At 38.7% G+C, this 23433-nt stretch overlaps 1 protein-coding gene across 7 annotated transcripts in view; it reads right to left on the reverse strand.

Moving 5' to 3' along the window:
• Positions 1-7945: 7945 nt before the first annotated feature.
• Positions 7946-23433, reverse strand: part of jakmip3.L (Janus kinase and microtubule interacting protein 3 L homeolog) — an 81420-nt gene continuing 65932 nt past the window's right edge. For all 7 annotated transcript variants that reach the window (XM_041568604.1, XM_018226668.2, XM_018226669.2 and 4 more), the window contains 7 exons: positions 22881-22946; positions 21976-22044; positions 21824-21901; positions 19320-19523; positions 17499-17564; positions 10942-11013; positions 7946-8502 (listed from right to left, as the gene is read on the reverse strand). In XM_041568604.1, the coding sequence (XP_041424538.1) occupies positions 10963-11013; positions 17499-17564; positions 19320-19523; positions 21824-21901; positions 21976-22044; positions 22881-22946 (534 nt within the window). In that variant the 3' untranslated portion in view covers positions 7946-8502; positions 10942-10962. The remainder of the gene's footprint in view (positions 8503-10941; positions 11014-17498; positions 17565-19319; positions 19524-21823; positions 21902-21975; positions 22045-22880; positions 22947-23433) is intronic.

Consider the following 23433-nt stretch of genomic DNA (forward strand, 5'->3'; position numbering starts at 1 on the left):
GTTTTCCATTCTAAAAACATGATTTCTATAAAGTTTGAGATGACATTTTTGTTTCTAGAATCGTAAAAAAAAAAAAAAGCGATCTCCAATTTTAATTTCCTTTCCCCCAGACTAAACAAGTGCCCACAAGTATTTCTATCCTAGGGACTGCGGGGAAACATTTTTCAAATCACCAAAAAAATGAAGATAAATTTGCATTTCACAGTAATGATATTACTATGATTTTTAGTTCTGTTGAACAGACAGGAAGCAAATCTTATTCTCTTCCTCTAAGGATGAGAAATGATGTTTTACACGAGGCAGATGGTTATTATCTTAGATCTAATTAGGAAATATGGAGCTGCCTTCCGTATCTCCGACTGCTTGTGTTAATGAGACAAGATTGGACGACCCTCTTTGCCGCATAATGTAATAACCCTTTAATTATGAGCTGGAATGGCAGCAATTTCCAAGGTGAAATTAATTTATTGCTGTAAGTGAATAGGAAGCACAGAAAGGACCTGTAGCAGTTCTTCCAACAACAAATAAATAACTAATCATGAATGCAGGGAAATTGGAATTACTGGTACAATAGTACAGGTATAGGATCCATTATCTGAAAACCTGTTATCCAGAAAGCTCCGAATTATGGAAAGGCCATTTCCCGTAGACTGTCCTTTTTCTCTGTAATAATAAAACAATACAGGTATGGGAACCGTTATCCAGAAACGCGTTATCCAGAAAGCTCCGAATTACAGAAAGGCCATCTCCCATAGACTCCATTTTATCCAAATAACCCAGATTTTTTAAAAATTATTTATAATAATAAAACAGTAGCTTGTACTTGATGCCAACTAAGATATAATTAATCCTTATTGGAGGCAAAACCAGCCTATTGGGTTTATTTAATGTTTACATGATTTTCTAGTAGACTTAAGGTATGAAGATTCAAACTACGGAAAGATCTGTTATCTGGATAACCCCAGGTTCCAAGCATTCTGGATAACTGGTCCCATACCTCTACCTTGTACTCGAGCCAAACTAAAATATAATTAATCCTTATTGGAGACAAAACCTTCCTATTGGGTTTAATTAATATTAACATGATTTTCTAGCAGACTTAAGGTATGAAGATCTAAATTATGGAAAGATCTGTTATCTGGACAACCCCTGGTCCAGAGCATTCTGGATAAAAGGTTCCATACCTGTACCTTGTACTTGATCCCAACTAAGATATAATTATTCCTTATTGGAAGCAAAACTAGTCTATTGGGTTTATTAAGTTTTAAGTGATTTTCTAGCAGACTTATGGTATGAGAAGATCTAAATTACGGAAAGATCCATTATCCGGAAAACCCCAGGTCCAGAGCATTCTGGATAACAGGTCCCGTAATTACAGAAAAATTCAATAATTTACAAGCCTGGACACTTGTTTGATCAGTATAATAATATTTTCACAATTAGCATTAAACATGCATGAAGCACATTCATCACTTAAGTGGGACCCAGATGGTTTCTACTGTCAGAGAAATAGAATGCTCCGTTTTTTACACAACTTTCCTGTCAGTTGAGGCTATTAAAGTGGTATTTTATGGACTGAGGGATGGGCAAGGGAGGTAGTTAAAAAATAAAATTGCTCATTCTTTTTTTTAGATGGCTAATGTAGTTAACGCAGATTAGTGATGAGCCAAAACTGCTGAAAAATTCACAAAATGGTGAGAAATGAGCAAAACACGCACTTCAGTCTATGGACGTCTTTTTGTGGCTTCAATTTTTATGTAGAAAATACATTATTAATTGCAAAAGTCAATGGGCATTTTTTGCCACTCCAAATGCACAAATGAGGTGAAAGTGAATTTTCTCTGCACAAATTTTTGTTACAGTTCCACTAAAAAAGAAATCTGCCAGTGGCGACGTCAAAAATTCGCCAAGATGCATTGAGGTCTATGGGTGGCAAAAATTTCTAGACGTGCAACAATTTTTTTTGGAGGTGCGACAATTTTTTTTCACCCATTGGAGTCTATGGGCATCATTTTCGCTGCAAAAATTGGCAAAAAAAATGCCAATTCTGCATGGGTGCAGAATTTAGCTGCACCCATGCATGATAAAAAAATTCACTCATCACTCTTCACCTATGTGTCAACCTTTAGTATGATGTAGAGAGGGATATTCTGAGGCCATTTGCAATTGGGTTTCATTTTTTATTATTTGTGGTTTTTGAGTTATTTAATAGTAATAAAGTAATAGTAATAAAAAGTAGCAATAACAATACATGTGTAGCCTAACAGAGCATTTGTTTTTAGGTGGGGTCAGTGACCCTCGTTTGAAAGCTGGAAAGAATCAGAAGATAAAGGCAAATAATTAAGAAACTATAAAATAATGATAAAGACCAATTAAAAAGTTGCTTAGAATTAGCCATTCTATAAAATACTAAAAGTTAGCTTAAAAGTGAACCAACCCTAAGGACAGAAAGATAAACATGAATCCTAATTAAAGCAGATGCCCAAAACTGTCTCAAAATCCACTTAAACAATGATGCCCTGGTACTAGAACCTGCCTAGTGCTGACACTTTGGGGCAGATTTACAAAATTCGAGTGAAGAATTCGAATGTAAAATACTTCGAATTTCGAAGTATTTTTTGGGTACTTCGACCATCGAATTGGTTAAATTCGATCGAATTCGATCAAATTCGAACGATTCGAAGTAAAAATCGTTCGACTATTCGACCATTCGATAATCGAAGTACTGTCTCTTTAAAAAATACTTCGACCACCTACTTCGGTAGATAAAACCTACCGAAGTCAATGTTAGCCTATGGGGAAGGTCCCCATAGGCTTGCCTGTGATTTTTTGATCGAAGGATTTTCCTTCGATCGTTGGATTAAAATCCTTCGAATCGTTCGATTCGAAGGATTTAATCGTTCGATCGAACGAAAAATCCTTCGATCGATCGATCGCAGGATTTGCGCAAAATCGTTCGACTTCGATATTCGAAGTCGAACGATTTTAGTTCCCAGTCGAATATCGAGGGTTAATTAACCCTCGATATTCGACTCTTGATGAATCGGCCCCTTTGTGTTTCTCTATGATGGGAAATGAGTAGAGGGAAATAAGCATCTACTGGAAGCTGAGCCCATAATAATACTCTCATTTTGGCATGAAATGTGGAAACAAGTTATCCAGAAACCCCTGAATTATAGGACTCCCATAAACATGATTTTATCCAAATAATTCAAATTTTTAAAAAATAATTCCCTTTTCTCTGTAATAATAAAACAGTACCTTGTACTTGATCCAAACTAAGATATAATTAATCCTTATTGGAAGAGAAACAATCCAATTGGCGTTATTTCATGTTTACATGATTTTATAGTAGGCTTGTAAAAAGTAGGCTGATCCAAATTACAGAAAGACCTTTAAAGGAGAAGGAAACCCCCTGGGCGCAAAACCCCTCCCCCTCCCCTGTGTTGCCCCCCTCCCATGCACAGAATGTCACGAAAACTTTGTGACATTCGGCGCATGTGCAGTAGATCCGTACCGGTAAATGTTCCTACTGCGCATGCGCCAGAAGACACCGGTCAAAGCAGGAAGAAGACGCGCGTGGGAGAAGATGGCGACTGTGACTCCATGGACAGGACCTGCGCAGAGGGGTGAGTAACAAGTTAGGGGCATTTGCCCAGGGGCCCAGGTAGGAGGGAGGGGGGGCAACACAGGGGAGGGGGGAGGGGTTTTGCGCCCAGGGGGTTTCCTTCTCCTTTAAGCCGGAAAACCCAAGGTCCTGAGCATTCTGGATAACAGGTCCCATAAATGCATCTTCTAAGTTCTAAACTGTTTTACAGAACATTTAGCAAAATTTAGTTAGAATTTTTGTTCAACTGTAGTTTGTGAGTGATCTCTCTCTCTCTCTCTCTTTCTCTCTCTCTCTCTCTCTCTCTCTCTCTCTCTCTCTCTTTCTCTCTGGGATATACCTACAAAATCTTGGCATTGCAGAACTTGCAAAAGGCTCATGTGTTTATATATTGGGCACCAAGACTAGTGGAAGAAACATTGGCAGCTTTACTGGGGTTGCAAAGGCACATTTCACACAAAATACTCCGGCTGTTTAATCTACTATTGTTTTATTATAAGGATCTTCGGCTTAGAAATGCGGAAAGGGCACCAGGAATCAGGGGCAACTGCGAATCGGCTTATGGGAAACAAAAATATTGTCTGGGACAGAAACAAACAGTATAAACACCCACCATTCACAAGGAGCATTTTGTCTCCTAAAGGGAGGAGGCCTTTGAATTAACTTTAAGGGGCAGATTTATCAAGGGTCGAATTTCGAAGTTAAAAATACTATCGAAGTTTTTTTCATCGAATTTGGGGTCCCTGCGGTCGAAGTAAAATCGTTCGGTCGAACGATTAAATCGTTTGAATCGAACGATTCATATACAGGTCATGGAACTCCAAGCTAACTTATAATATCCTCATATTTTGCAACTGGGGGTACTTTATTTATTATAATACACAAATTTCATTGAGTCATGTGACAGAAATGACATCAGAACTCACCGTTTATAACTGATGACATCAGAACTCACCGTTTATAAGGATATAATTTACAAGATATTCATAGCTTTTGTGTATTATATAGATATATCAACAACAAAAAAGTACTGCACTCAACAAGCTAATAGCAATGTATAGAGGCAGGGGAAGCTGACAGATGGCATGTCACCCATAAAAGCAGCTGTGGAGGAGCTCCTCACTCATCCCTCCATTCTCATGGTAATTAGGGTGTTTAACTCATTGACTTTTATATACCCAAGAAAATACAGACACTGCTTGATCCAGTTAAAATACATGGTTCCAATACTGAAGCAAAAAGGAGATCTGTGGCCCTTGAAGTGGGATTATTCCTTCCAATTGTGTCAGTGGTACTTATGTGTTTTGTTTTTTTGAATCCCTTTGAATTTTTTTACATTTTTTGGACTGATTTTAAATGCTGTTTGGATATATTATTTATTTAAGTTTTAACAGTTTCTTGCACACAGTGGGGCTCATTTACAAATGAAAGCCCAAGAGCAAAGCAAGAAGTTGCATTCAAATTGTGCACACTTTAGAAGGGAAAAGGGAAAAAAACACCTAATAACACAAGGAAAACAATTCACCAATGAGAAATGGAATCAGACTTGGGGTTAAATGCCAGACTGGTTGGGTGCTGGGAAACTGTGCTTCAATGGGTGTTTCAGCTTTAAGCAGGGGTGTAACTACAGAGTAAGCAGACCCTGCGGCTGCAGGTGGGACCAGGAGGTATAAGAGGCCCCATGAGGTCCTAATTCATATATAATTTCAATAAATATTGAAATTACACAAAAATACAGGTCAACCTATAGACATTTTAGGGGCCTGAAAAATTATTTGTTGTGGGCCCGTTAATATCTAGTTACGCCACTGCCTTTCAGTTTACTTTGAGTATGTTATAGAATGGATAATTCTAAGCAAGTTTTCAATTAGACTTATTTATTCACTGACCCCATCTAAAAAACAAATGCTCTGTAAGGCTACACATTTATTGTTACTTCTACTTTTTATGACTCATCTTTCTATTCAGGCCTCTCTTATTCATATTCCAGTCTCTTATTCAAATCATTGCTTGGTTGCTAGGGTAATCTGGACCCTAGCAACCAGATTGCAGAGACTGGAGAGCTGCTGAATAAAACTCTAAATATCTCCCATATCTCCCAACTGTTCCGTTTTTTGTGGGACTGATTTTGACAGCTCAACTCAGTTTGTTGCTGAAATGTCCTGACTTTCTCTGTGATTTCCTCTGCTGAAAAGTCAGAAAAAAATACAAAGTTTCTAAAACTTAACTGGCTTTTGGCAGAGAGCCCAGTATATGTGGCAGGTGCACTTTTGTAACAATTTCAGATAAGCAAATAAGTAATTGTAACAATTTAAGATAAGCAGTAGTGATGTGCGGGCCGACCCGAGGCCCGCGGGACCCGCGGGTCGGGCGGGTTTGGGCCGACCCCTGGACAAAATGCCCCGGGCGGGTCGAGCTCTTCTCCTGTTCTCCCCGCCCGCGACCTAGTACTGCCGGCTTCCGGTGCCGGAAATTTATAGACTTCCGCTGCCCCGCCCCTTTTGTGACATCACTGCAGGGCGGGTCTATAAATAAAGGGGAGCAGCGGGCCCGGGTCGGATGCGGGTAGGGAGCGGGTGGGTTAGGGTCGGGTGCGGGTCGAGAAATTCTCGACCTGCACATCACTAATAAGCAGGTCTCTTGGGGAAACTGTGACTTGCAGCTTAAAGGGCAATTCACCTTCATTAGCAAAACTGTAATAACACATAAAAACCACAGAAATGTGTTCAAACTTTCATAACCTGCCAAATTTTATAAAATGAACAGGTAATTATGGTGTGGAGATAAAAATCGGTGTGGTCGAAACATTGCGCCATTTCATTTGTCCCTCTTTCTATTTCAAAAATGTTGGGAGTTATGAACCACAAATAATATTGAATAAAAACCAATTGCATTTTTAAGGTGAACAACCCTTTTAAAGCTTCCAACTCTAGTTACAGGAAGAAAACACATGGAAGCAGGTTTACTCAGAGCAGCTGCAACTCTCATTGGAGGATTATTTTGCATAGGAATGCAGCAGTTGGCTTTGGAGTGTTGTGAAAAGTTTTACTGAGCAATATTGTTTTAAGAATACAACCCTGATGTTGCTGGACTACAGCTCCCAGCATGCTTAAACCTTTAATTTGCAGTTCAGCAAGAGCTTAATAAGGCGTGGTTGACCAGTGCAGTACAGTAGGGGTTTGTGTCCCTTTAAAATGCAATATGTGAAATTTAAATTTGCAAAGCAATAAATGTCAAAGAGCTTAACATTGTGAAATGGAAATGTTTGTTCTTATTAATGCAATTTTTCCCGCGAAATTCTCAAAACGGCGAAAAATTCGTGAAACAGCGCTGACATTTTCTCGACGCTGGCGCCTGTTGTTCCGACGCCGGCGTCCGTTTTTTCCAAAATATCTTGACGCTGGTGAATTTTTTGCCAGCGAATTTTTGCGGGCGTTTCACGAATTTTTCAGTCGGCGGCGAATCGCGCAAATTTGACACAAATTCACGCCAGGCAAATAAATTCGCCCATCACTACTGAGCAGTCTGGATAACAGGTCCCATGCTTGTATTACAGAACTTCTTATTTTACACATGCACAATTCCCTGATAACTCTTTTCTTTAGGCTGTATCACCCTCTTGTGGTCATTATTAATCTTAAACTGGGATAGTGAGAGGTTATGTCATTTTTTTGTCTTCTTAAAAATTGACAATATTGAAAAAAGAAATTTCTGGTTCTTAACCAAAGTGTAAAGTCTTTCGAGTCCTCACGTGGGGTCTGGGTGCACATACAATAGAACCCCCATTTTACGTTTTTGAGGGGACCAGAAAAATATGGTGTACAATCCAGGAAAATGTAAATTCAGAGAAATGTATTATGTATTAAGGGAAAACTTGAAATCCGTGGATGTAAAATTGAGGTTTCATTGTATATATATATATATATATATATATATATATATATATATATATATATATATATATATATATATATATATATATATATATATATATATTCATTTTTATTAACATGTATTTTTAGATCGCCAACATATTTCGCAGCACATATGTTGTTCAGATCTCATCTGATGTTAAAATCAAACTGAAAACTTACCTTATATGATGAAAGAACCAAGAAAAACGGAATTTGTTAAAATTGTATTTTCCCTTGAGAAAGCGAGTGTTCTTTTAGGAAAAACAGGCTTTTTTTTTTTAAACACTGCAATGAAGGTTTGGCACTTCATTCTAAATTTTGGGTAGAATTTCAGATGTGCTCCCTTGATATTTTTTGTCCAGTTTTGGTTTGTCAGAGTGAATGAAATATGGAGACTTGGTTTCTTGTGCTTTCTCTTGTTACAGCTGCCATCTTCTATTTCCATGCTTCTTAGTTTGCCTTTAAATGTCCAGCAAGAACCCTCCGATTTTAAATGGATGAATGTCTTTTATAACAGCTCTTGTTCTTATGAGACCATTTCTGCACTGGAAAATAAATGAGACTCCAGTAGTCCTTGACGAGTGCAGATGACATTTTTCTAAGCGTTCCATGATCATCACACTTAAGGGCACCGCACTGCACTCACTTTTGTGCACAAGACTCTAAGTGGACGAAGTCAACGATCGATGTAAATTCTTCATAGAAGCAATTCACTGCCTGCTTAGCAGGAAAATTATATGGATTCCAGTTGGCCTAATTCAATAAAATATATATATATGCAAAGTTCTCAATTGTTTGACTATTTTTTTCTTCAAAATCCGTAGCAAACACGTTGCTGCAAAAATTCAGCACAGCACCTCTCTAGCCGAAGTCAGAGATAGGAAAACAGTTGTAGAAATAATTCAGGGCCTTGTTGAAACGTTCAAGCCTTTGTTCCCTGTTTCTAGTTGTGTCGTGGTCCTTGTGAGTTTTTCTGGAAGGCTAAAAAGAGAAGAATAGAAGGAATGGATTTCGATTTGCATTCGTAGACGTTTGATAGTTCTCTTTCAGCTCATCTGGTCCCTTTGTGGATAGTGGTTTGACTTTATTGCCAATACATTTTTAAACGCTATGAACCAGCAGCACAACTACAGTGCAACAGGCCCCCTGAAAAAAAATCTCGGAGGGCCCGGTGCACTGCCCTTCTCAACCAAAAGCAAAATCCAATGGCACACAGGTCTGCTGGAACACTTCAAGTGCTTATTGCGGAGTGCAGTGCAGCGTTTCTCAACCCACCCACCCATCTGCACCACCCCACCAACTCCTGCCTCATGCCTTCCCACCACCCCCCCCAGCACCGGAGCAGCCTGCATCCCCCTTCCCTGGCCAAAGGTAAGATAGTGGCTGGGAATGGGGGTTCCATGTAACTGTAGAGGAACCAGACCATGCAGTTCGGGCAACCTTGTGACCATGGTGTCTGCTTTCTCTATAGTAACACGACTGCTATGAACGATTCTACTTGATTTTATACATTTATACATCAGCCTATAAGAGTATCCAATGGAGAAAGTGAACCTTCAGGACGTTCCACTACATTTCATAAAGTTCTATGGACTAGTCCAGGGCTAAGCCCTGTACAGGTTAGATCTTCTGAAAGCTTTGTGATTTTATGAATTTCAATTTGAAGTGCACCGGGTATGCAGTGGAACAGAACCTCCCATATGTATATTACATGTTGCAAGGACGGAACTCAACTAGCCTCTCTTGGCTTCATTCTACATTCTATAGATCACTCCCAACTGAATCTTAATGGATGGGAAAACCTCATAAATACATAAATCCTTCCATACATGGAGGTATAAAATTTTCATCTACAGATGCAGTCTCTAGGCCTGTGCGTGGTATATCAACATATGAGAAATTGGAGAGGAACCATAGCTTTTCTTTACTTCCTATAGTTGTAGTCGCTGTCAATATCCATTTGTTCAGCCCACAGTTTGATCAGTTTTCCCTGCATGGCCACCTTCATTGCAAAGTGATGTACTGTCATCTTAAAACCTAAAAAATATATAAAATCTATCATAACTTCTTTAGGGGGCTGTCCTGTAAGAGCATGAACTGTGCTCCAGCTGATAGCAGAGGCACTTGCTTGCATTTAATTAATAGTGTAAGGTCCTCAGAACATTTATAAAAAGAGTGGGAACTCTTGAAAAACCAAATATATGCTCTGATTGCAAATCAACTGAATTTATTGTACGTGTCATTCAAAAGGAAACACTGGGGAGCTGAAAACAGTGACTTTAAAGGCAGAGACACACGCTCAGATTCGGGGAGATTTAGTAGCCCGGTGATAAATCGCCTCTTCTTCAGGGTGACTAGTCTCCCCCAACTGCCTCCCGCCAGCTAGAATCGTGTTTCGCCGGCTAGAATCGTGCTTCATTTCTGAAGTCGCCCTCGGTTTCCTCGTGAGGCAACTTTGGGCGATTTTGACTGATTGCCATCCTGTCGGCAGTTTACATTCTAGCCGATGAGAGGCACTTCGGGGAAATTAGTCGCCACAAAGAAGAGGAGATTTGTCTATGGGCGACTAATCTCCCTGAATATGAGCGTGTGTCTCTGCACTTATAAATGTCACCAGTTTTTTCGATGATCAAAGATAATAAGAGCAATGCCATTTGATACGTTACTTGGCCCCTAACATTTTAGACAAATTAGCCAACAATTAGCCAACAATACAGTATAGGTATGGGACCTGTTATCCAGAATGCTTAGGTTTTTCCGGATCAGGGCACTTTCCGTTATTTGAATCTCTAAAGAAATCATTTAAACATTGATTAAACCTGATAGGATTGTTTTGCCTCCAATAAGGATTAATTATATCTTAGTTGGCATCAAGTACAAGCTACTGTTTTATTATTACAGAGAAAAATATATCAGGGTTTAAAATTAGAATTATTTGCTTATTATAGAGTCTAAAGAAGATGGCCATCGGAGTTTTCTGGAAAACAGGTTTCCAGATAACAGATTCTATACCTATACAGTAGAGATATGCGATCAGTATCCTCTATAAGAATTTGCATTCCCATATTGCAGAGCTTTCTGAACAATGGGTTTAGAAAACCTAAATCACTTTTCTATAATGAATCTTACCATTTGTTTTTCTCCATCATCAGACGGCGGATATTATAAGCTGATACTCAGGAATCAAAATACAAGCTGGCTTTCTTTTTATAGTGATGTCAGAAACATAGGTCAATATATGGAAACATTGATTTTAAGCAAGTTATTATTAGAGTACATCAAACACAACCCACTAAAGTAATTCTGGCACATATTCTGATTTAATTTGGGGCCATTTCATGAACACTTGGATCAGTTTAAAATGTACCCCTTGCATTAAAAAAAAAGGCTTTAGGAGGATCAGCATACTTATATACTTACCCAGCCTGACGAGCAGAGGATCTAGGACCAAAGTATAAATGCCAACGAGAAGAATAAAAACAAAAATAAGAACTGAAAAACAGAGGAAAGGTGAAAAAGAATTAACCAAAGAAAGGTCCTCTTTGAATATTTTTTATGTATTTTTAGATACAGTAGTAGAATATTTAAAGGGATTCTGTTTCATAATGTCTTTTTATTTCCAAATGACACTGTTTACACTGCAAATGACTCACTCTACAATAAAAAAAATTAAGTCCTGAATCAACAAGTGTATTTTTTGGTTGTAATATTGGTGTGTAGGTGCATCTCAGGTCATTTTGCCTGGTCATGTGCTTTCAGAAAGAGAAAGTACTTTAGGATGGAACTGCTTTCTGGCAGGCTGTTGTTTCTCCTACTCAATGTAACTAAATGTGTCTCAGTGGGACCTGGATTTTACTATCGAGTGCTGTCCTTAGATCAGGGTTATCAAATAATCAATAATTTCTCCAAGGCATGCTAATAATTATTAGCATGCCTTGGAGAAATTATTGAGTATTTGGTTATACCTCTGTTTGGTCACTAGAGGTCTCCGGCATGCATACCAGTAATGTTTATTGATTCTACTCCCAATTTGACGCTAATAGCTTAGATCAGGGTTGCCCAAAAGATAGATCGGGATCTACCAGTAGACTGTTAGCTGGGGATCAGTAGATCTCAGGAAACTGTCAACAAACAGCTTGTCTAAATCATCCTCCTATTTCATTCTTTTCATTCAGATATTTATTACAGTTTATTTATTAAAGTTACATAATAAATAGTTGTTATTTAAACATAGAAAAACACATTTGCTCATAAATCAATATAATATTATTTTATATAATATTATTATGTTTTCAATGGAACAAAATGCTAACAATGCTTTTATCGATGTAGATCATAATGGGGCAACATCACTAAAAGTAGACCCCTAATTAGTAAAGTATGGGCACTCCTGGCTTAGATCTACCAGGGAGCTGTTATCTGGTTACCTTCCTATTGTTCTGTTGTTAGGCTGCTTGGGGGGGGGGAAGGGAGGGGGGTGATATCACTCCATCTTGCAGTACAGCAGTAAAGAGTGACTGAAGTTTATCAGAGCACATGTCACATGACTGGGGGCAGCTGGGAAACTAAAATATGTCTAGCCCCATGTCAGATTTGAGAATTAAATATAAAAAAAAATCTGTTTTCTCTTTTGAGAAATGGATTTCAGTGCAGAATTCTGCTGGAGCAGCACTATTAACTGATTCGTTTTGAAAAGAACATTTTTCCCATGACAGTATCCCTTTAATATTTCTTTCATATACACTTATCTTCAAAAGTTTGAAATGACTAAGAAGATTTTTTTTTTTACAATATCATGTCACCTCCAAGTTGGCTACTGCAGCAAAATGGAAAACAACTACTGTTTCTAGTCTAGTTGAGAGCCTGAACAGGATGGATAGCACAAAGGGTTTGAGTCAAACATTGCTTTTCTTCAAAATAAAACTGCTCGATTATTTTTTAGATATTTGGTCTCCTTGGAAAAAGAGACCTTAGCATAGCAGACATGCCTTAATATCCATAAACTGTACGATTAACTCAATGTTTAGCTTCATTATATTTGTAAAATGCTGAAAACTCTTATGGAAACCTCTGATCTCTATACTTTTTGTTACTTACCTTCTCAACGTATCTCACCTATATGACCTCACCTTCTCAACATAAAACCAAAATAAACTGCATGGCTTAATAGGCAATACCATATTTGAAACCTGTAACAATGTGTACATGTATGGGATCCATTCTCTGGACACCTGTTATCCAGCACTGAATTACAGAAAGGCCGTCTCCCATATACTCCATTTTAATAAAATAATTTAGATTTTTAAAAATCATTTCTTTTTCTCTGTAATAATAAAACAGTAGCTTGTACAGGTATAGGATCCCTTATCCGGAAACCCGATATCCAGAAGGCTCAGAATTATGGAAAGGCTGTCTCCCATAAACTCCATTTTATCCAAATAATCCAAATTTTTTAAAAATTATTTCCTTTTTCTCTGTAATAATTAAACAGTATCTTGTACTTGATCTCAACTAAGATATTAATTAATCCTTATTGGAAGCAAAACCAGCCTATTGGGTTTATTTCATGTTTAAATAAATTTCTAGTAGACTTAAGGCATGAAGACCCAAATTACAGAAAGATCCATTATCCGGAAACCTCCAGGTCCCGAGCATTCTGGATAACAGGTCCCATACCTGTACTTGATCCCAACTAAGATATAATTAATCCTTATTAGAAGCAAAACTAGCCTATTTGGGTTTTTTAATGTTTAAAAGATTTTCCAGATCCAAATGATAAGATCCATTATCCAGAAAGCCCTGGGTCCTGAGCATTCTGGATAACAGGTCCCATAGCTGTAATACATTACTGACCGAAATGTAAAACCCATAACTTTTAACTAGAATTTAAGTTACAATCAAAAACATTAACATTTTTGAGTCATTCCAAACGTAGACACTAATGTATCCAAACCAATATCCTAACCCCCTGTTATAATGATTTATAGGCAGAGAAGCGAGGAAAGGTCTGGCCAAGACACATTACTTATTGAAAATGTTTTTATTAAATATTTATTATGAAATATATACAGTATAGTCGCATGGTTTAATTTCTGAAGAGTAGGATAACACTGCATTACACTGTGTCTTCTCAAGCGCAATTGTATAACAGGAAAACACTGAAATATTCATCACGAAGATAAATTATTCAGCTAAACATATTTCTAATTAAAATACTGCTTATTATGGCAATTCTATGCTTGAATATATAGAACCAGACAATCATGTTTCAGTTCATCATTCAGTTCAGGAGTAAAGGGTATTGTCCACAGTGTGGCCATTTGGAAGACAAATTTGAAAACAAAAGCCCCAGGTCATTCAGGGACCAAAAAATCAATTATAAACGCAGTCATTAAGGCTACAACGGTTAGCTGGAAGTTAGTTCTCCTTAGTTTATTGTAAACACCTATAAACAAGTAGGGATAAGCCACCAGCTATTTTATCAGTAACATTAAGGGGCAAATTCATCATGGGTCAAATATCAAGGGTTAATTAACCCTCGATATTCGACTGGGGAATGAAAATCCTTCGATTTCGGATATCTAAGTCAAAGGATTTTGCGCAAAAACTTCGATCGAACGGTCGAAGGTATAATCGTTTGGATTTTAATCCAACAATCGAAGGATTATCCTTCGACCAAAAAAAGTTAGCCAAGCCTATGGGGACCTTCCCCATAGGCTAACATTGGTTTCAGTAGCTTTTAGGTGGCGAACTAGGGGGTCGAAGTTTTTTCTTAAAGAGACAGTACTTCGACTATCGAATAGTCGAATAGTCGAACGATTTTTAGTTCGAATCCTTCGATTGGAAGTCGAACTCGTAGTCGAAGGTCAAAGTAGCCCATTCGATGGTTGAAGTAGCCAAAAAAACATTTTGAATCCTTCACTCGAGCTTGGTGAATGGGCCCCATAATAAACAAACAACTGGAGAGCCTTTTCAAGTCTTGGTGCAGTTTATTAGAGCACATGCTCTAAGGGCAAAGACATGCGCTGCTATTTCGGGAGATTAGTCGCCCAGCGACAAATCGCTTCTTCTTCGGAAAACTAATCTCCCCAAACTACCTTCCCGCCGGCTAGAATGTAAATCGCCAAAGGGATGGCACTTGGATTGCTTCGGCTTTCAGAAGTTTCCTTGTGAGGCGACTTCAGAAAACCAAGCCAAATACAATCCCACCGGCGATTTATATTCTAGCCGGCGGAAAGGCAGTTCGGGGAGATTAGTCGCATGAAGAAGATGCAATTTGTCGCTAGGCGACTAATCTCCCGAAATAGCTGCTTGTGTCTCTGCCCTAATAAACTACACCAAGACTTGAAAAGGCTCTCCAGTTGTTTGCTTATTATATGTTACTGATTTGGAGGTGGCTGCTCTATCAACTGTTGCAGAGCCTAATGAAACAATTGTAACAAGCTAGAAAATTTGTATTAACAGCTATTTTTATCAGCACTGTGCAGGTGAGGAACTTGCTATCCAGAATGCTCAGGACCTGGAATTTTTTGGATAATTGGCATTTACATAATTTGGATCACCATTACTTAAGGGCAGGGGCACATGGGCAGATTTGGGGAGATTTAGTCGCCTGGCGACTAATCACCTCTTCTTCAGGCGACAATCTCTCGAACTGCCTTCCCCCTGCTAAAATGAAAAATCGCCTGCGGCAATGCACTCGAGGTGCTTCGATTTCCGAAGTAGCCCGAAGTTTCCTCGTGAGGCAACTTCGGACGACTTCGGAAAACAAAGCGCTGCGAGTGCCATGTCACTGTCGATTTCGCATTCTACCAGGCGGAAGATAGGGGAAGCCATTCAGGGATATTAGTCACCCCAAAGAAGAGACGATTAGTCTCCGGGCGACTAAATCTCCCTGAACCTCCAGGTGTGGCCTTACCCTAAAGCTATTAAAAAAAACATTTTAACATTAAATAAACCCAATAGGATTATTTTGCTTCCAATAAGGATTAATTATATTGGACCAAGTATTTGACAGTATTTGATTAAAATGGAGTCTATGAGAGATGACCTACCTGCAATTCAGAGCATTCTGGATAATGTCTGGAGAACAGGTTTAGCAACAATAATTAACAAAAGTTTAATGAAAGCAAAAAGTGTGATTGGTTTCAACGTGGTGCGCGAGGACGCCTGCAGCAGCCGCACCACTGGACCACCAGGTAGCCTTACATTTCCCCCACCTAAGGATGCGTGCGCGCGTCCTTAGGTCCTTAGTCTGCTCTGGGCATCCCCTCTCTTTAGTTCCTCTCATTTAAAATTCACTAAGCTACACTAATTAACAGTGTCAAATGTAGAAACATTTGGCTACTAATATTGCAGATTAACAATGGCTTTGGCCCCAGGTCCCAAGGACATGATGCTACTGTAATTTGCACCATAAGGCCAGCCATTATAGCCCTTGATAAAACAGGGTCCCATTATCGTCAGGACAGGAAACCAATGTATGAGAAAAATGCCATTGATAGTGAAGGCAAAGCCCATTATTTTGTATGTGCACCAATGATTATAGGGATCATCAGGAAATGTGCTATTGGTATAGGCGAGTGCTTCCCAAATAGGGAAATTCACTATACCTTTAGATTTCAAATACCTCTTGTCAACCAAAAACATGATAGACTATAGGCCCCTCTTCTATGACTTTATCCTTAACCAGGGCCGGGCCAAGGAGTAGGCAGAGTAGGCAACCACCTAGGGAGCAATCACTGGGGAGGGGCACACTTCTCAGGGGGAATTATTTTTTTTTTTTACTATTCAGTTGGATTGTTGGCCTTTATTAGAAGCATTATCATTTATAAAATTCGCATGGACAAGCCCCCTCTAGGGTTTGTTTTAGCCTGGCAAATATCTTAATGGTGAACGTACTCCCCCACCCTGGAGCTTGCTGGCACCCTGATGCGCATGTTCAGTAGGTGCGATTGGTTGGGCAGAGAGGACCTGCTGTGCGCGCTAGAGGGGAGCAGTCGCGCTAAAGAAACCTGTCGATCCAGGGCACTTTTGGCAACTGCACTTGCCTTTTTTTCTACTGTCTGTCTTTGAGGCTTGCTGGCACAGGTACAGATCATGGGGTGGGGGGCTTGGCTTGTTGGCCACAGGTACAGGTGGGGGTTTAGGCTTGGGGCCTTCAGACTGCAGTATTAATGGATATGGCTGGGCCTGGGCTCATTGTTGGCTACTGGCATTGGCACAGGTACAGATGGGGGGCTAGGGCCTGCTGCCTTGGGACAATATTGATGGCTAATGGCTACAGTTATAAGTGGGTCTTGGTCAGTATTGATGGATATGGGCTGAAGCCTCATTGGCTGCTGGCCCATGTACAGATGGGGGGGGACTTTGGCACAATTATTGATACATTGAGGCAATATTGATGGCTATTGGCTGCTGGCACAGTTCTGGGGCAAGAACTTGGGGCAATATTGATGGATATCATATTGGCTGCTGGCACAGGTACAGATGGGGGACTTGACTCTTGGGGTCAATATTGATGCATAATGGCTGCTGGCACAGGTACAGATGGGGGACTTGGGTCTTGGGGTAATATTGATGGATAATGGCTGCTGGCACAGGTACATGGGGGCAGTGTGATGGCTGCTGGCAAAGGTACATGACAGTAGGAGTTGTGTTAAAGTGAACCCTTCATTTGCACTTTGTTAATTTGTTTACAAGTTTAAAACTTTTCTATTTTTTGGTGTACCTTATTTTTGTTTGTAAACATTACATATTTATATAAATGAAAAGTTTCATTTAATAATGCGTTTTCTTTTATTAATAAACCCTAATGGTAAGGTGGGAAAAATAGGACAGGGGGGGACTGCTGATTGGAACCCTTATCTAGGGTGCCAAAATACCTTGGCCTGGCCCTGTCCTTAACACTGGATTTACCCCAATGTGTAACATAGACCCTGTATATTGCACACACAAAAAATATACATAAATGTTACCTTTTCTTCTAATTCTTTAATTTGCCTCTTTTGAAATTCTATTCTTTCTTCCTGCTCCTTTATTCGCTGAAAGGCAAAAGTGTACATTCAATATGGAATCCGAATTTAAGCGCAAGCAAAAGGAAAGCATAGGCACCCCATGGGGTAATAATGGCACAATGATGTGCAATGGATTTGGTTGCCTTCAATCAACCAATCAATGAATCAACACAATTATGTTGGGGACATGTTAGTAGAACATTTATTCTCTGGCTCTGCTTCTTTGGTGTCTATATAAGCAAGCCAATTAATACATATGGTTTGTTGATGCCTATACTGTTATTTCTTTGTCATTAACAAGCAGTGTGTAGGCATATGTCACCCTGGGAGCTATTTAATCAATAGGAAACACGGATGAGCAAGAATCATTATCTTAAAGGCACAATATACTTCCCAGTATAAGTTACAACTTCCTGCCCAAAACATGTTTACTCCCCTTTCTTAGAGATGTTCTTTCAAAACTACACCAAGTGCACTTTCTACTGTATTTCATAAAGGCCAAAAGGTGGTAGTGTTTTACAAAAATAAAATTCCAATTCCAATCAATGACAGGTTCCACTCATATGAATAAACACAAATAAAGGCTTTCTGTCCCCAGAATAATTAATATTGTTTTATTTAACATTTCTAGCTGTAGATATTGTAAAAATAGTTTTAGAAATATCTGATTTTTCTTGTTAAACATGTACAGCATATTAATAAATGGGGTGCACTTACCATTTTAAAGGGGACCTATCACCCCAAGAAATAATTCCTAATCCTATTTTATTAAGTTAGTAAAACAAAATAAACTTCACTTACACTTTATAAAAGATTTAAATCTTGTTTATTTTAGTCCTGGAATTCAAAATCACATGAAGCAGGCATGACGCCATTTTGTGGACATTGTGTTATTAAGGCGAGCATTTCATCATGCCAAAATCTTGTTTATGCATCAGAATGGGACACCTGATGTCCATGTCCTTGCACTGGCTAACTAATTAGATGGTGAGGAGAGAAGAGGAATGTGAAGAGTGCAGTGACATCAATGAAGTGCAGAATGGAAAGTGAAAGTAATTGCCTGCTCCGCCTCTGGCATAGAGGAGGGGCAGGCAATATTTGATTGAAGGCTGAGATTTTTAATTGAGTTTATAACGATTTGGATTTTTGATTAAAAAAGAAATTGGGTTTCATGCTTAATTTGAAAACTACTTTTATTATAAAGTTTTAGATCTGGGTGACCGGTCCCCTTTTAGTAAATTATGCCAGTACATAAAAGACTCACCAATATGTCTGTTTGTATTGTTTAGTGATGGGCGCATCTGGCCAATGTCGTTTTGCCGAAAATTAACAAAAAAAATGAAGATTCGCTGAAAATGAATTTTTTTGACATGGGACAAATTTTTCTACGCGTGACAATTTTTTCCACTCATTGGAGTCTATGGGGTATATTTAAAGAGTAAAATTAGAGATCACCACAGTCCGCTAGAGTGAAATTCCGCCACCCTCCATATATTTCTATGGTATTTTCAAAGGCGTATTTATCAAAGGATGAACTTTCACTTTTTCCCATTGATAAATGCTCTTTTAAAAATCCCACAGAAGTTAATGGAGAGTGGCGGAATTTCACTCTAGCGGACTGTGGCGATCTCAGACGTCACTCTTTGATAAATATCACCCTATGGGTGTCATTTTCACAGCAAAGCTTGCTGAAAAATTTCGCTCATCATTAGTATTGTTAATATTTGCCAGAGTCACACTGGCGTTCAGATGTCGCCATCGTAATGTGCCGCCATCATTTACCTGCTGGGCGTGATGGATAACGTCCATCCTCTCCCGCAAGATCTGGGCATCCCTTTCTCGCAGTTCACTCATGACCTGCCGTTTCCACTGCTCCACTGCGCTCTTCAGCTGCTCTCGTTCTTCTTCTGAAAGCAGATGAGCCATCTTGGCCCCTGCCTCCTGTTGCAGGGCGTCAAATAACATCGATTCCAGCTCAAGGATTTGCTATGCAAGGTAAATGGCAGTTAGTTCTCTACAGCATCAGAATATCACAGAGGCTTCATTCTGTGAATGTTAATTTTGTCTATTGAGAAGTTATATCATAAAACAATTATCGGGCTGCTGTTTTGCAACAGGAAGGGAGTACAGGAGGTGCAAGACAAGTCAGTCCTATTTTTCTATAAAACTCAACAAAATGCCTGAAAATTAAAAAATAAATAAATAAAAACACTAACTCAGTGCCAGGGTCCTGCATCTCAGAAGCTCTATGACCTGCATGTTCCTACAAGATGGCATATGTAGTTTGAAAATATACATGTGCCACCACTCACAAATTTTCCAGAGAATCATCACCAGTCCACATTGCATTTATATGGATGCTGAACACTTAGGGGCCGATTCACTAAATTCGAGTGAAGGATTCAAAGTAAAAAAACTTCGAATTTCGAAGTATTTTTTGGGCTACTTCGACCATCAATGGGCTACTTCGACCTTCGACTACGACTTTGAATCGAAGGATTCGAACTAAAAATCGTTCGACTATTCGACCATTCGACCATTCGATAGTTGAAGTACTGTCTCTTTAAAAAAAATTCGACCCCCTACTTCGGCAGCTAAAAGCTACCGAAGTCAATGTTAGCCTATGGGGAAGGTCCCCATAGGCTTGCCTAACTTTTTTTGATCGAAGGATATTCCTTCAATCGTTGGATTTAAATCCTTCGAATCATTCAATTAGAAGGATTTAATCGTTCGATCGAAGGAATAATCCTTTGATCGTACGATCGCAGTATTTGCGCTAAATCCTTCGACTTCGATATTCGAAGTCGAAGGATTTCAATTCCTAGTCGAATATCGAGGGTTAATTAACCCTCGATATTCGACCCTTAGTGAATCAGCCCCTTAGGGGCAGATTTATTATGGATGGAGTTGTGTTTTCCATGAAAAGTTGAGTTTTCAAGGTTACAAAACTATTTTTTCAGGTTAAAAGAAAACTTGAATGTTTTAAGTTTTTTTTTAAAAAAAATTAAAATGTTTTCACAATTTATTATACCCCAACCCTAGAAATAGCTTGAATCTAAAAATACACTATCTAAAACCTGTTGATGCCATTTAGGAGTTAATGGCAGAGGTCCCTTGAACCACTGAAGATGTTAATATCCTTCATGATGTTTACGTTTTTTGCAAGAAAACTGGATCAATTCGAGGTTTTTTTCGCAGAAAACTCAATTAATTCGAGTTTTAAGGGTGTTAACCCGGAACTCGCTGAATCTAGTTTTTTCCATTCAAGTTTTTTCTAAAATAAGAAACCATTCGAGTTGTGAGTTCATTCGAGTTCATTTAAGGTATAAAAAACAAATCAAATTTGGCCTTTGATAAATAACCCCCTCAGTTCTTTGCTTTATATTTGTCTGACTGTTTGGTTGCTTCTAAATATCCTGGCTCCTTCAAGACCTGGATTGTTCCTCTGTGTCTACTGGATCTGTTCCTTGGCTTGTGCCTTGGCCTTGTCTATTTGTTGACTGTTCAAACCTTGGGCTGATTATTGATTGATTGACTGTGCTGACCATGGCCTGATTATTGTTGTCACTTGATTTCAGCACATCCTGATCGACCACTGGTATCTTCTTTTACTGTCAAATTATCTTCTTCTTCACTACCTAAACATAGCTCTCCTGCCTATCTATTTCCTATCCCATTGCTCTGTTCTCACTTTAGACACACCAGTACAAGTATAGAACCTGTTATCTAGAATACAGTACATGGGTTTTCTGGATAAGGGGTCTTTCTGGATCTCCATATCTTAAGGATTAATTATATCTTGGTTGGGATCAAGTACAAGGTAGCGGTATGTTATTACATAGGGGAAAAAGGATGTATATTTTAAACATTTTGAAATATTTGATTAAAATGGAGACTATGGGTGATTGTTTTCCTGTTATTCGGAGCTTTCTGGATAACAGGTTCCCAGATAACAGATCCCATACCTGTAAAAGGTGAAACTAAAACAGTTTTGGTAATGACCGTGTCAGGTTTATAAAGCTAGTGATCCAAATTAATTATTGGACCAGCTAACCTCAATAAACAACATCTAGATCTGAACTTCCCTTAGTCCACTGCAGACCCCCGAAACTTTGTTCACTGTGGTTTACTGCCCAGAAAATAGCACTTTTTCCGCATACTGTGAGTACCACATGCAATATGACTGATAGATGTGAACCAGACATCAGGGAGTAGCACTTGCAGTGTGGGAAGTGCTCCTTGATATTTATATAGGACCAAAAATGATCTTCTAACCAACGTCTTACTCTATGAGCTAGATCCAGTGATTGTTTCCGGAAGTCCAGTTCATCCTCCAAATATCCTTTCTGCTTGGTGAACAGATCCTAAGGAAAAGACAGTTAGTAGAGTCACTTAATCATCTCACATAGTTCTGAGCAAGATTTCCTACGCTCCTTACTTTCTCATTTTCAAGGTCCACCATCTTTTGCTGCAGAGCGGACTCAGTCACCTCAATCTGCTGGAGCCACTACAGGGAAAGAGCATTTATAGGCGAGTCAGTCTGTCTGAGTGCATTTAATATCCAAGAAGCGATAAAAGACAATCACACAACAAATAAAAGCCAAAACTCTTTGAATTCTTATTTATTGCTGGCACAGGCATTTTATAATTATATTATAGAGGTCCATATTGTGCTATTGTGATAGTTTCATGAAAGTCTCATGTTTACACATATATTATTTCAATTCCACCAAATTAAAATACTTGTCTACTTATCATATCTTGTCCTTGAAGAGCTTTAAATCTATGAAATAACACCATTTTTAATTAAAAGAACTCTATAACATTTTTCAGATTTGTTTCAAAAATAGCACAACCACTTTGATCACTCATAAAATATTAATATTAACAGTTATAGTTTGTACAGAAAATGCCTCCTCTTTATATTTACATTTATAGATATGAGTGGGATCTGCCATGTTTTCCCCCTTTCTCTATATGCTTTAAAAGAGCCAAACCATACTGGTCAAATATGGATGGTGTATATTATAGTTACAAGTGTGAAGAATATGAAAATCTAACCAACAAAAATCTAAATCACTCAGTTATGCAATTTCTGTTGATATTGATCAGATTTAAAGACAATCAATAAACATTACAGAGGTGAGAATTCATGTCACCATGAAGCTGAAGGACCTGTATTTTGGTTGTTCACAAAACTGCCAAGATATCATGTAAATGCTTTGATTGTGAAAATCTATCATTGGATCGGCCAGATTTTTTGCACTTCTCTTCTGTTACTAAATTAGGTAATGGATCTTCAAAAATAAAGCCAACATAAAGCCAAGTCCTGTGTTTATTTACCTTTTCCGCCAAATTTAAGACTGTTCTTGCTTGGATGACAATCACTTGTTCGTCATTCGTCAGGTTCTGCACCATAAAGCACACATAGGTGGTTAGTGTTAGGTTCCTTATTTCATGGCTATGAGGAAACCCAGCTTTGAGTTTTAGAAGCAAGGAAAAAGAAATGAGCAGCACTAAATAAGACCTGGTACTAAAGCAGAAAGGTTTAAATGTTGAAAGAAAAAAAATATTCTGGATAAAGTGGATGCCTATACCTTATTTTGTCCCTATCTGCTTAAAAAAAAATTCTGTGGTGTCCATAAAGCGTGACTAGCAGGAGAAATGCCAATATGACTGTGTGCCTATTGGCAATTGCTAAAAAAAACATATGTTTATGAATAAGAATCTGACCAAAAAGCAGAGGAGGGGGAATTCATGGCAACTGCAGTTCTGGGGTTTACCATTTACAGCTTGAAATATTTGAAATAACTCGATTAGCCCACACACATACCTAACAAAAGGGGCTTGGGCACCCAGGTCCCTTGTGTGGCAACCTGTACCCCTCCTCTCCATT

The sequence above is a fragment of the Xenopus laevis genome, chromosome 7L (assembly GCF_017654675.1).
Source record: "Xenopus laevis strain J_2021 chromosome 7L, Xenopus_laevis_v10.1, whole genome shotgun sequence".
NCBI lineage: Eukaryota > Metazoa > Chordata > Amphibia > Anura > Pipidae > Xenopus > Xenopus laevis.